Here is a 14,661-nt window from a genome sequence, read left to right on the forward strand (position 1 = left end):
GTGGCCTTCTGCTGTTGTCTGTTCTGTGGTCGGGTTGTTGTCTCTTTGACACATTCCCCAATTCCATTCTCAATTTTATAACTCAAGAAATGTAGAAGTTATGCGACCAAAATTCAAACTTGATCTTGATTTTGTTGTTATATGCATAGTGTACATTCCATAACATTTGACTGAGGCAAACTAAAGTTAGAGAACGAAAACCAATGTTCGTACGTATGTAGATACGTATGTATTCTACGTAAGTACGTACAGACGAACAAGGGTAAAACGTAATACCCCTATGCGACGATGGGTGCATATACATTTTTCATCTAAGACGAAATAAAAAGATAAATGGTAGGTGTATTGTCACTTTATATATGTTTAATGTTAAGAACAAAGTAAACAAATATATAATATGTACCTGAGAGGTAGACATATTCGTGATATATCAATAGAACTAAAGCTAGATACACACTGTCATGGTAAGATGGTAGGTAAAACTATTATGAATATAAGTATCAACTAAGTAAATGTTTTTAAAAAAAATACAGTTTTGGTATAAAGTTCATCCAATATATAATTTATGTATTTCCGATATTAAATTAACTCCATTTTATGGCATAATATCCGGAAATCAACTACTCACAAGATTAAATCCAATGGCATGAGCATTCAGATAGAATGTGGCTCTGGTATAGTCTAAAACTGGTCAATACGATTTTTATCAACGAAGATTTATGGAAAATGAGAAAACTATCACTACAGATTACTATTAACTATGCATAAAATAGCGTAAACGTACGAAGTAGATACAGTCACTTGTTAACTATATCCATGAATGATATGCATATGTACAATTTATTAATAAAATACGATAACTAAGTTACAGTCGATTATAAATCTCGTGAGAAGTTCAGAGAACTAAAGCAGATATAACGAGACTACACTGAAAGAACACATACATTTGTATTATATTGTATTATTCTCAGCAACTACGACATTGAAAAAGTAACAGATAGTGTGTATGCCTTTACGTGGAAAGTGAAGGAATCCGAATACCGCTCGATGCAAAACTGAAAATGTTGGTTGCGTTTGATCATGTGACCGGAAGTTATCCACACAGTATTCTAAGTTATTCCTTCTTGCCACAGATACACATGCAAATACAAACAGCAAGACATATAACTAGCAACACTCCCAACACGATATAAGTAGAAGTTATTATCCAGAATGAAAAGTAATACAGCGTTGGATCGCAGAAGTTATCTAACATGGAGTTACTGCTTTGCCAGGCATCGTACGTTCTGTAAACCCATACATTACCTTAAAACAAAAGTAACACATTGTTCATTCAATTGATGTAAAGATTATGTGATAGTTCTAGTTTACATAAAAAAAATATTTCGCGAAATCTGCCGAGGAAACCCGAAATTTAAGGACGTAAGCAGTTCCGGTCAGCAATGTTTGGCTTTTGACACTTATTTTATTGCAGAACTATTTGGTATATGACTAATTTACTGTTAGACAGCTGTAAACTAGATAACATGACAAAACTCACAGCTTTCCTTTTTTTTCGGACTTATCTTTGACTTTGGTATCTTTCGCCTATTTCGACAGTTGCAATTAGTTAACTTATCTCTCCCAAAACAATCCCCATAATTGTTTACCCGAATCAATTTTTCCACATTTCCACCTTAAAAAATTCATATGTAGCAAAATTTTCAACCATAGTTAATGATTGATTATTCATTATGCATATACATGTACGACTCTTAAGTTATCTGTTAGTGCTGACAGCTTTTACTTGGGTTACTAAAAAGAATTGCAAATTAAAATACGAAGCAACGTAATGAACGGATGAATTTATCAAAATATAGCGTGTACTTTTTCAAGCATTGAACTAATGCAATATCTAACGATTATGAACACGTCCACGTAAGTATTGCATGTCCTTGTCATTTGAAAAGGTTTTACATACAATTATAGACGTATTACACGAAAAATTGTAAACAAATTTGCTCTTTGCTAAAGACTTTTAAAAAAAAACACAAGTTCAATAACTGAACAACATACCTGCAATGAACCAAGCAAACAAGAAACAGTTGATAAGTTGTTCCGGTCCTGCGCCTGACTTTTTCTCTTCCTCCCCTTCCTTCCGTTTATTGACCTTCCCCCGGATGATCATGAGTATGTTTGAAACAATGTTAAACACTCCTGCTACAATCAGGTATATAGGGATCATCCTCTCTGCCGGACAGTCATGTAAATAGGTAGCTCCTATGAAATGAAAAAGAAAAGGACTATATCAAACAATGCCAAAACGGCTGTACGCCTACTGATGCACTATGGGATTTTATTTTTCCAGACGTCTTTTAGTTAGTAGGATACTGAGATTGCGCGTGCACCGTTATGTTTGGCTACATGTCATAAACTTAGGACACTGAGACTTTTTACTTCAGATTGCAGCATATTAATGTTGGTATGAATTGGGGTCCTTCATTTCTTTATTCTTTAATTTGTTCAGTCTCCAGTCAAACCTGTTTTAAGAGACAACTTAAGGGAGAGCAAAAAATGGTGACTTAAGACAGGTGGTCTATAAATACAGGTTCAACCTATATGAAATTTACTACAAAGGGATCTAAAATTGGAGTCTTGCAACACAGATTTTTGTTTAATACAGGTGGTCTCCTAAGCGCGTTCACTTTTCTAAATTGGATAGAGGTATAGGGTAAAGGATAAGATCTCATAAACATGTTTTACCCCCGCCGCATGTTTGCGCCTGTCCCAAATCAGGAGCCTTTGGTAGTCTTTTATTATTTTAAATATTAGTTTCTTGTGTATAATTTGGAGTTTATTATGACGTTCATTATCACAGAGCTAGTGTATGGGTTTGTTTAGGGACCAGCTGAAGAACACCACCGGGTGCAGGAATTTCTCGCTGTATTGAAGACACATTGGTGACCTTCTGCTGTTGTCTGATCTATGGTCGGGTTGTTGTCTTTTTGACACATTCCCATTTTTTAATTCTCAATTTTATTGAATGTATTTATCTCTTTTCTTTACATTAAAGCCCATCATTCTCTATTTCGTAAACCCAATTCAAACTCTCATTAATGTTAGATCATGCGCCATTTATGAGGATGATAAGACTACGCACAATACTTGTTGACCATCTCCTTCAAAGAAAAATGGTCTTCCAACAGCACTTCATCATTACAGAGGTGTCAAGAGCTTGTTATGCAGTGTGTGTAGTTTGCTGCTGTTTATTATATTTGTTTATCACATACTATATATCGTTTGTCATAAAACGGTTGATTAGTTATGTTGTTTGGATTGTTTTACAATTGTCATGTCAGGGCCATTTATAGCTTGATGCCCGGTATGGTTATAGCTCTTCGTGTAAGGCCATACGGTGACCAAAATAGAAAGTTTTGATAACTAGTGTATATATAGTTGTTACTTACATTGTATACGGATTTTTGCATACGATTGAATACACTATTATTTTTAATTATAAAATTATCTGCTAAAACTATTTAACTCACGGTAAACCGGTTATTCTCTCAAAAAGACTCATTTGAACCACGAAAAGTCAACGGTGACTTTAGTAGGTTATGGTTTTGCGAATCATGATGTTCAACAGCAGAAATAGTAGCAGCTACATGTACTTACCCACAGCAATCATAGCTATTGGAATCGCTAAGAATATCCCTAAACAGACAGTACATGCAACTGAAAAAAAACATAATTCGTCAACACTAGCATATACCTTGGTGACAGACAGTAGCATTTAGCTTGTCAGTTAAACGGTATAGGAGAAATAAATTGAATATTTTTTACCATACCGTTCTGTAGTAAAACTGAACAGAACAAACACATTTTCTTTCACTAATTCTTAAGTTAAAATTGGGAATGAAAATGGGGAAGTGTAAAAAAAGACAACAACCACCCAATGCCACCAATGTGTATTCAACTACGCGAAAAAATATCGCATCCCCGGAAGCGGGCTTCAGCTGGCCCCTAATCTTGGTACTAGTTTAAATGAGTGGAAATGAACGTCAGACTAAGCTCCAAAACATATATCTGAACTAAAATTGAAGAGACTCCAGACTTGACAGGTGCCAAATTGCGGTGTTTTACTGCATAGAAATAAAAAGACAACATTCACTTATCTCGATTGGTATAATTTGTTTACATACAAGTAGTTATAATGTAGCTAAATCTTTTGAAAACCATTTAAATCATGTACTTACCAGAACCTACTAGAATTCCACAGCATGTCTTGACAAAATCAACATTTCCATCTGAATTTTCCTTCGCTTGTTTTAGCTGTCCAAAAAGAGAGTCGTAAGATGGTGGAGGAGCTACATCTGAAATACAATACCAGAAGTTTTACCACTTTTTTCAGAATTATCCGCCACAAAAAAAGTTCTTTTCTTGCATCAGTAGTTCTGCATCTTTTAACAGAATATTGAGGTTCCCACGGGGTGTCCAAGTTATCAAATAATCACATCATCATTATTTTTGTTTTAACAAGATATAAAAATAGTTATCAAAGTTACAGTACTGTCCTAAATTATCACATATCAAAGTTACAGTACTGTCCTAAATTATCACATATCAAAATAATCATGTAATATTTGGTTTGGTAATCAAATAACTATAAAAATGGTCAAGTATTCACAAGAGGCTCATTATTCAGTTAAAACAACTATATTTTTATAAATTGTGACTTGGATGGAGAGTTGTCTTATTGGCACTCATACCACGTCTATCCAGTGGCGGATCCAGGGGGGGGGGGGTCTGGGGGTTGGAACCCCCCTTTTTTTTGGCCGATCAATGCATTTGAATGGGAGCATATACATGTAGTTGGAACCCCCCCCCCCCTTTTTTAAAATGGCTGGATCCGCCACTGCTATCTTTAATCTATATAAATGTAGTCATGTTTCTTGCTTCACTATATCTTTTGTCTCTGTATTTTCTTCAGTACCAAAAACGCATTGTGTACAAATTTTGTATAGCACCGACACATGTTTGAGTAAGCACTATGATAACAGTACATTACAACTCATATTCATAATTTTGTTTGGTGAAGATGTGTCTTTTGGACCCTTATAGAGAGATGTCTTCTTGGAACTCATGTAGAGTTGTGTATTTGGCACTCAAACCATATCTTCTTATGTAAATTTTTTAATTGAAAATAAACAATATGGAACTTTTTTCTGTGTATTTCATTTTCCGGCCTTTTAAAAGAAATGTGTCTTTTTTTTAGTTTTTTTGTTTTTTGTTTTTCTTTATAGGAATATTTACTTTTTGTGAAATGGTTACATTTATACATGAACCACATACACATGTACCTACTATATGGTAAAACGTTTCATGGTGTTAATTTAACAGGCTGTTTTTGAAGTAAGACCCTCCCACTTTTCAAAATGGATGGATGTGCGCATGACTTTAGTATACCTTTTGCCTCGACGTACGAGGGTGGAGCGGCTCCAGCTTCTGCTGCCTTCAGTTCTGCCCCTTCTGTAGCCATTGTCTGAAATATCAATAATTAGATTCTTATTTATACAAAAAATAGACCATCCAGTACAGCTATGACAATTCATCATTTAAATATACATCAGGCGCTTGGGTCATGAATCCAATTTTCTTGAAGTGTCTTATTTGTGTATTTTTTAATCAATATCTTTTTTTTTAAATATCTTAACTTTTTTCTTATAAATTCAACGTGGTCTGACTCAAGTACATGTATATAAGTTGTTACACATATATCATTTCTTTATTAATGGGGAAAAAGATTTAAGGAGAAGCCTATATGGATATGGATAAGAAAAATAGCATAAATATTAAACGATTTAAAGAAAGGCATGTTCATGCATGCATATGGATAAGAAAAAAAGCATAAATATGTGAAAATAAGTTAAAAGATTTAAAGAGAGGCATGTACATGTATGCATATAGATTAGAAAAGGAGCATAAATAAGTGAAATGAGTTAAAAGATTTAAAGAGAGGCATGTACATGTATGCATATAGATTAGAAAAAGAGCATAGATAAGTGAAAATAAGTTAAAAGATTTAAAGAGAGGCATATACATGTATGCATAAAGATTAGAAAAAGAGCATACACAATGCAAGTTAAAATATAATAAGTTTAATCATTCAAAGAGAGTCATGTACATGTATGCATATACATTAGATAAATAGCACAAATAAATGCCTCAAGCACCAGTTCGTAAGTCCATCTCCACTTCAAGTTGACAAATAAAATTGGAGAATGAACACGTCAAATACTCTCACAAATTCGTGTATTCAGTAACTCACTATATAATGTAGTTATCGTGTTTATGCACACAAATTTATTGTTTACTTGTTTCCAAATTCATTTCGTTAATAAGTGTATAATAGTGCTATGAATGAAATAGTTTTATATATAGTTGTCCGATCATTTATTTACGATAGCTACATTTTATATGAGGGTGGGGGACGTAATTTCCGTATTCTTAATGAATGTCATTTATCTTATTTCTTTATTTTCATTGTCCATGACCTTAATATTTGTTTTCCTTACTAGCTTCTCATTATTTTGTTTCGTATACTTTTTTAAAGTTTCAACCCCCCCCCCCCCCCCCCAAAAAAAAAAAAAAAAAAAAAAACACACAAAAAAAACACCAAACAACAAACACCGATTCAATTATCATGACTATTCTATATTTAAAAAAAAACCAATCCATTCAGACCAACCTAAAATTGGTCTGAATTTAGGCGAAATTACATTTTCAATATTATTGTTTTTATCGTTTCATGATTACCATAGTCTTATTCCTATTAAAAAAGAATGTCAAAATACGACCTTTTAAATAAATTTGACAGCTTGATATTTTTTAACCAGATTCGTCTCCCCATCACAATTTCAAAGTAAAACTACATGATTGTATTAAGATCTATTAATAGTATATATGTATACATTTATACTAGTCCTATACATTTGTAACAACTGACTTGACATTCGTTTTAAAATATTTAAACGTTTTTATATTCATGTACGTCTGATATTTTCATTTTTTTTATGCCGCAACATTTATATGTATATATATATACAGCGTGTGGTCGTACTATTGTAACTCGATCCTTTTTATATACTTTACAATACAAGTATCAGTATTATACATAAATTGTATACACATAGCTATTAAAAGAAAAACGAAACAGGACCTATGGCTAATACATGTATAGCCGTTCACACAATAGAACATACTTTTTTTTAATTACAGATACCTGTGTATTTACGCACTTCTGTATGTATTACCAATTTGAAAGTAATATATATCTGTTCATCAATAATTCACTACTAAAGTAAACAAAAATAATCGCCTACCTGTCTTACAACCTAGCTTACAATCTAAAGATGTTGACTGTGTTTAAGCAATTAGTTAAGAATTGTTTTGATAATCCTCAACGCTACCCAGATAAACTACGTATGAAGTATGAAGATTTGTAGTGATTGCTTAATAATAATCCAAAAATATCCGAAAATACTGGTTATCTATTTGTGATCCAAGTTCATATATTGATATTTATAGACATTACACTACACGCTTTTAATATCTTAATAACACGTTAAAATATTTCACGCTTTGCGATTTTTGTTTGTGGCAAATTTTTGTGTTTAAATTATTGATCGGTTTACTCCGCACATTCCTACCTTGGTCAACGAGAATTAAAATTAACAGAGAAAATATAGGTCAATTACTTTGTCAATATATATTATTGAATGAATGGAAGATCGGTGTTAATTTTATTTCGTTCTGATTTTTAACCTAGATATAATTAATCATAATTAGAAAGTCTCGACCGTCAAAAATGAAACCCAAAACTTTGTGATTAAATCCGAAAGTTGAAATTAATTGCAAGGTATACTCAACAATCATCAAGTTCAGTGGCAAATATTACATGCATATTCAGTACGCCCTCGAACTGGTTACCGGAAATGCATATGCAACAGGTAAAACAGACACAGAGACTACGTTATTCTTCAAGAATAAACACAGGTCATTCAACAACCGGCTAAATAACTTTTTCAACTGATTTTTATAGGTCATTCGTATGTTGTACAGTTACACCACTGTCTCAGGTTATAGGGAGGGTTGGGATCCCGTTAACATGTTTATCCCCGCCAAATTATATATGTATGTTCCTGTCCCAAGTCGGGAGCCTTTATTAAGATTCAGGCGTGGATCTAGCCATTTTGAACTTGAACATGTTGAAAAGGGGGCACCCCCATAATGAAAAAACGTAAAGATGATTTTAAAAAAAAATCTTAAAAAGATGGTTGTCAACCCCTTAACACTCCGCTGGATCTGCCCATGAAATTGTCATATTTGAAAAAGGTGATACATACATGTAGATACGTGTGTTGATATAAAGTCGTATGCAGGATGACATAAAACTGGTTGTTTCTAATCAGTGCAAGGTTTTTTCATGTAAATTATATAGTTTACATCTAGTCGCAAGTATACATAAAAAGAAGATGTGGTATGATTCCTAATGAGACAACTGTCAACAAGAGACCAAAAAGACACAGAAATTAACAACTATAGGTCACCGTACGGCCTTCAACAATGAGCAAAGCCCATATGGTCATATACGAGGATGGGAGTGGAGTACCCCTTAAAACGATACGTGCCAATTGTAAAGCTTGCCACGGTAACATAACGTTAGCAACGAACCGTAAATTAAACCCCGTTTACCTTACTGGTACATAGAGCTGTAACAAAATAAAAATATAAAGTGAAGGTTTTTTAAAGATAGCGAAACAAATCTGTTTATAAGACTTTGGGACGATGACCAACATGCATGCTGAAACTTAAACTTTACTTAGTGCGCCTTGATGGTACATTTACAATGTAGCTGTAACACATATGAGCATGTAAAATGAAGGTTCCTTTGATGCTATATGGCGGAAAATGACCTTTCGACGCTAGGTAACAATAACCCCAATGCATGTCGAAAATCAAGTATACTGAATGCATCATGGACAGTATGTACATCATATATAAGTGTCAGCAAATATCGCTTATACTAACAATGTTTTTAATTACTGACCATATCAAATATACAGTGTTTGGATGTTAGATGAACCAATGTTTACACACGCATTCTTATTCGGTCAATGAACTATTGACAACGTAGGTATATATACATGTACTGATGTAGATGTTTAAGTTGTGTATTACAACTTACAACTCCCATTAGCGCCATGTGTCGCATAGGGCGCGAATGGAAGCCTTCCATCTGAGTCTGTCTGCTGCTGCTTGTTGTGCTTCTCCCCATGTTCTCCATCCAAACTCTGTTCTTTCCTTATCTACCATTCGTCTCCAAGTTTCTTTTGGTCTTCCTACATTTCTCTTTCCTGGTGGTGTCCATGTCAAGGCGATTCTACAATCATTCCATGGGTCCATCCTCAGGATGTGACCTATCCAACTCCATCTCCTGATCTTAATGGTGTTGGTTATGCTGCACATGTTGGCTTTTTGTAGCAGTTCTGTGTTGGATATCGTAGTTGGCCAAAATATCTTAAAGATTCTACGCAAGTTCCTGGTGTTGAAGGTGTTAAGTCTATCTCCATCTCTCTTGCTTATCTTCCAACATTCTGCCCCATATAGCAACACTGATATAACATTGCTTTTATAAATTTTCATTTTGGTGTTTCTACTGTATTGGTTTGATGTCCATATTTTTCTTAGCTTATAGTATGCTGCTCTTGCTTTTTTAATTCTATTCCTTATGTCGGCTGTTGCATTGTCGTTGGTATCTATGACCGATCCAAGGTATGTGAAGCTGTCTACTATCTCTATTTCTTCGTTGTTCAATGTAATAGGCTGGATGTTGTTTGCCTTTACACACATTATTTTACTCTTTTTCTTGTTTATTTCTAAGCCAGTTGTTTTAGCTATCTTTTGTATATCATCTGTTTTAGCTTGCAGCTGTGTTCTTGTTGCTGATAGGAGAGCAATATCATCTGCAAAATCAAGATCTTCTAATACCTGTAGTCTTCCCCAGTTGATACCACGCTTTTTCTGTGTTGTTTGCTTCATTGTCCAATCTATAACCAGTAAGAAAAGGAATCCAGACATTACACAACCTTGTCTGACTCCTGATTTAATGTGGAACCATTCCGAATGTTTACCCTCATGTTCTACTACACAACTGAAGTTATCATAAAATGCTTGTACCATCCTGATTATTTTACCTGGGATTCCATAGTTTGCCATGATCTTTTTTAAGGTTTCTCGATGGATAGTGTCAAATGCTCTTCTGAAGTCGATGAAGTTGATAAATAGGGGGCTGTTCCATTCAATGCATTGTTCTATAATATTTCTAAGGATGAATATTTGGTTGATACAGCCTCGACCTCTTCGGAACCCAGCTTGTTCTTTACGTAGTATGTTGTCAATAGTATCTTTAATTCTGTTGATGATGATTCTGCAGAGGACCTTCCCAGGTACAGATAGTAAGGTTATTCCTCTCCTAAGTTGTGTATATATACATCAAAATCAAACATGGATATTGTATTACATGGTAATCATAAAACGATGAATGTTCCTTGATTTTTGTTTATTAAATACTGTATTAAAGTTAAGGAATAACAGTATTGTAGTTGAAGAGTTGCCACCGTCAATTGTAGATTTGACGGTCGCAAATGCAGTTTTACTGGCGACGCGTAGCTACTGCTTTTTATTCTGCAATTAGCCAACTATTGTACAAATAACAGGTATACAAATATTTTTTTGCTTTATTTGTACCCGAACAAATAGGGTTCCCGTTACCCCACTTCCACGTTGAGCAAGCAGTAATATGAATATTTCTGTTTCCTAACCAGTTCTTTTTAGGGTCCTCTTCGCGGTCCGCGTTTCAACTATGTCGATTTCTTTGAGAAATTAGAGACAATGATTTTGATTTAATAACGAAAGTTTCAAGTGTTGGGAGTAATTTCAGGATAAAAACAATGTATGTACATTGTCGGAAAATATAAAATTTATTTGTACATATATCAGCTTCGCTTTTCGTCCTGTTTCTAAAGCTCATTCAAATAAATTCTATATTTTCTGACAATGTACATGGTCATATTGTTTATTTTATATGTCTTTCATCATGCACTTAATACAGAATGATTTTTACCTGTATGTAAAATTATTTCATTCCTTTCTACACCCGATTCATCTGTCAGTTTAGGAAAGTATGTTCACTTGATACTGTAATGTTTGTCCAAGCACAATTTCCAGATACATTGACTTAAGTAGGGTACACAGAAGAGCAACCTAAATTTCGGAATTTAAATATTACCGTGCCACCTCTGGACTTTCTTTTGAGACTGACAAAACGTACGCATAACAGAATGTAATTGTTAACCGAGAACAAATAATGGTGTCAGTATTGCGGTATTTATAAAGGTTGAAAATAAGGTATACTGCATTTAACAACAGACTCGATCAGATAATTATGTTAAGAGGATATCTGAAAAGAAAATACAAGTGGGTGTATTGTTCGATATTAAATTACCAATGTGTATTATACAAGTGAAGGAGAAATATATTAAATTCTCCTTTATAAATTCGTCCGAATTTAAAACTTTACTAATCTATCTAGATTGGCTAAATAAGAGGCACGTCTAAATGTAGGCTTGGTGTGCTCGCGGTAACTTATTATTTTCCGTGTGATGCACCATTGAATAACGATAATTAATACATTACAAACATCTTTTAACAGTAACATAGCTGCACATTCTACACTAAATCATTATAATATAATACAAATAACATACTTTGCAGCACGTGATGTACTTCGAAGTTGTGAGCACCTCGATACATAATAACCGGACTTATATAGAACCCTAACCGTAATGCCGACTATAAACGCCCGTGCAGTACTAACCAATGAAATATATTAAAATACTCAGTATAATTAATCTATAGTTCCACAAACTCGTCCTACGAACTGTTATACCAATGTCCCAGGTTAGGGGGGTGGTTGGGATCCCGTTTACATGCTTTACCCTGCCACATTATGTATGTGTGTACCTGTCCCAAGTCAGGAGCCTGTAATTCAGTGGTTGTCGTTTGTTTATGTGTTATATATTTGTTTTTTGTTTATATTTAATACAAATAAGGTCGTTAGTTTTCTCGTTTCAGCTGTTTCAATTGTTTTACACTGTCGTTTCTGGACCTTTTATAGCTGACTATACGGTATGGGCTTTGCTCATTGTTGGAGCATGTACGGTGACTATACATGTAGTTGTAATATCTGTGTCATTTTAGTCTCTTGTGGACAGTTGTCTCATTGGCAATCATACCACATTTCCTTTTTTTTTATATGTTTCCACAACTTCTAAGGATAGAAATAAATAAGGGCAAATCCAAGTATAACGGAATAGAAATACATTTTTTTTTAAATGGTATTGATGCGATGTTCACAAACCCCCAAGTTGTCTTCTTTTTTTTTTTCTTTTTTTTTTTGGTAAAAAAATATGGCTAACGCGCTTGACTTCTCTTATCCGCCAGTAAATTCATTGCTCAGGTTGTATGTCGATTTTTGTCGTGTGGAATGTATAAAGACTTGTTCACGTCCGTTTTAAATGGCATCATTGAAGTATAAGCTTCGGTGTAATTTGAATAACATACATACTCTCTAAAAGTTTAAACTAAACTTCGAAAACTCTCGGTTCCATTGGTAACTTGTGGAAAGGTTAACATTTGCCCCTGTCCATTATTGTCTTAAAATTAAGAGAGTGTGGTATAGTTTCCAATAAGACAACGAAACGCGCGTATGGCGTACTAAATTATTATAATCCTGGTACCTTTGATAACTATTTACACCACTGGGTCGATGCCACTGCTGGTGGACGTTTCATCCCCGAGGGTATCACCAGCCCAGTTATCAACACTTCGGTGTTGAAATGAATATCAATAATGTAGTCATTTTTATAAATTTCCTGTTTACAAAACTTTGAACCTGGTTTTGTAGCTAACGAAACATCTCACTTGTATGACAGTCACATATTCGCATGCAGATACTTATTCGTGAAATTTATCACTTTTTGAGTTGCAACAAAAGGAATCGAACAAGCTTTTTATAGAAGTATTCAAATTAAATACGTTCATTTAATTCGGTAATTACATGTATCATTTCTGTCAGTGCATTTACATGTGCATTATTATTCCAGTTACTTTAATCAGGCCGAACAATTTCAGGTTTCCTAGTAGAACGAAAAAAGATTGTACTAGATACTGTAAATTCAGAAATTATTGCGTGCATTTATCATTGCGATTTTGTCATTTTAGACTCTTTTTTGCGATATTAATTAATTAAATACAAAATTTCAAAATGCGAGTTTCAATTGTTGCGAAGATTACCCTGTCGCATTTTTCGCAATCATTTCTTAATTTACAGTAGTGCATAGTGTATACTAAATAATGACATAGACTACATTTTGTACTTGTATAAAGGGAGGTAATTGCTTAAAACGGTACTTTACCAAACATATCAATAAAATGTACAAGGGGACTGAAGGCTTGATAATTGAGCGGATATATGGATTCAGGAAATACAAATATATATTGGTTTGTCCTTAGCTGGCCAGACACATTAATTACAAATAATAAAGAAATGCATCGAGTTCTACTGTATTCGTGTGGTCAGTGCAGTATTTATACTTTGTAGTTATTAATTACAGGTAATTGGTACACATAGGGTCACGATACGGGCGAATATTTACTGTTTTTTGTGTCTGGTTTTTTTTTTTTGGCAGATTTTTCAGTGAAGACCAACATGTATACGAGGAAATGATTGGACTGTTATGGCTAATACACATGTGTACTATTTATAGCGGTAACATACAAGATATTGAAAATACTGAAACTCTGTATTAACTTATGAAAAGGAGAAAAGTAAGAACCTTGGGAAATGGGATTGTATATAGTGTACATGTATGACATGTTTAAGATGCGATAAAATATTAAGATCATAGTTTTATTTCAATCAGAATAAGATAAGATCAAATGTTTTCATGCTTATTAATGTACCCAGTGTGACAAAGGTCAGGAAAGTCATTTCTTACAGTGGTGTTGAATTCTTTTAATACACTTTTTTGACAATCAAATATGTACTAGTATTTGACGTATTAAATATATAATCACATAATCTTATTATCTATATAAGCCATCGCCAGACTTGAGCCAGAAGTTTATGTTTAAACCATAGAACTTAATAATATTATAACAGGCAAATATTATTAATGGGTTACATATAAACATGGCCGTACTATATATTGATGTTGTTTTGGTTAAAAAAAAGTACTTCAAGGTTCAATCATTTTCAATATGTTTAGGTTTTATTTAGTAATACCGACCTGATTTGAATCGATAGAAATAGCCTTGAGCACGGATTGATCTTTAAACACAATATATGGTAGCATTTATTCAACTGTTGATTTAAAAGATTTTAACGCGATTAAAATAACTTAATGAATGCGTAAAATTGTAATGCTATTACTTTTTTATGGTAACCTTCTTGAATTTCATATTTCCGCTGTAACAGTTTTTTTTTCTTCAAACAAGGTCGTATCGATTAACAAATTCAATAAAATACATGTACATGTAGTTTTAAAAATAACATTCATA

General features: G+C 33.6%; 1 protein-coding gene across 1 annotated transcript; it reads right to left on the reverse strand.

Annotated features, from left to right (window-relative positions):
- Positions 1–336: 336 nt before the first annotated feature.
- On the reverse strand, positions 337–9,112 carry LOC139486414 (transmembrane protein 272-like). Its single transcript, XM_071271286.1, has 6 exons — positions 9,089–9,112; positions 5,446–5,521; positions 4,236–4,352; positions 3,655–3,714; positions 2,056–2,259; positions 337–1,305 (listed from the first exon to the last, which is right to left on the reverse strand). Exons 1-6 carry the CDS (start codon positions 9,089–9,091, stop codon positions 1,115–1,117), a joined length of 651 nt encoding a protein of 216 aa, XP_071127387.1. The 5' UTR covers positions 9,092–9,112; the 3' UTR covers positions 337–1,114.
- Positions 9,113–14,661: the final 5,549 nt, after the last annotated feature.

Source organism: Mytilus edulis, chromosome 8 (assembly GCF_963676685.1).
Source record: "Mytilus edulis chromosome 8, xbMytEdul2.2, whole genome shotgun sequence".
NCBI lineage: Eukaryota > Metazoa > Mollusca > Bivalvia > Mytilida > Mytilidae > Mytilus > Mytilus edulis.

What these genes read in the sequence shown, in the direction of transcription:
- LOC139486414 (XM_071271286.1), bottom strand. An exon ending in CTCGTACGTCGAGGCAAAAG is followed by an intron (nt 4,353 to 5,445) that starts GTATACTAAAGT and finishes ATTGTATTTCAG; the next exon opens with ATGTAGCTCCTCCACCATCT. An exon ending in GTTTGCTTGGTTCATTGCAG is followed by an intron (nt 1,306 to 2,055) that starts GTATGTTGTTCA and finishes TTTTGTTTTAAG; the next exon opens with GTAATGTATGGGTTTACAGA.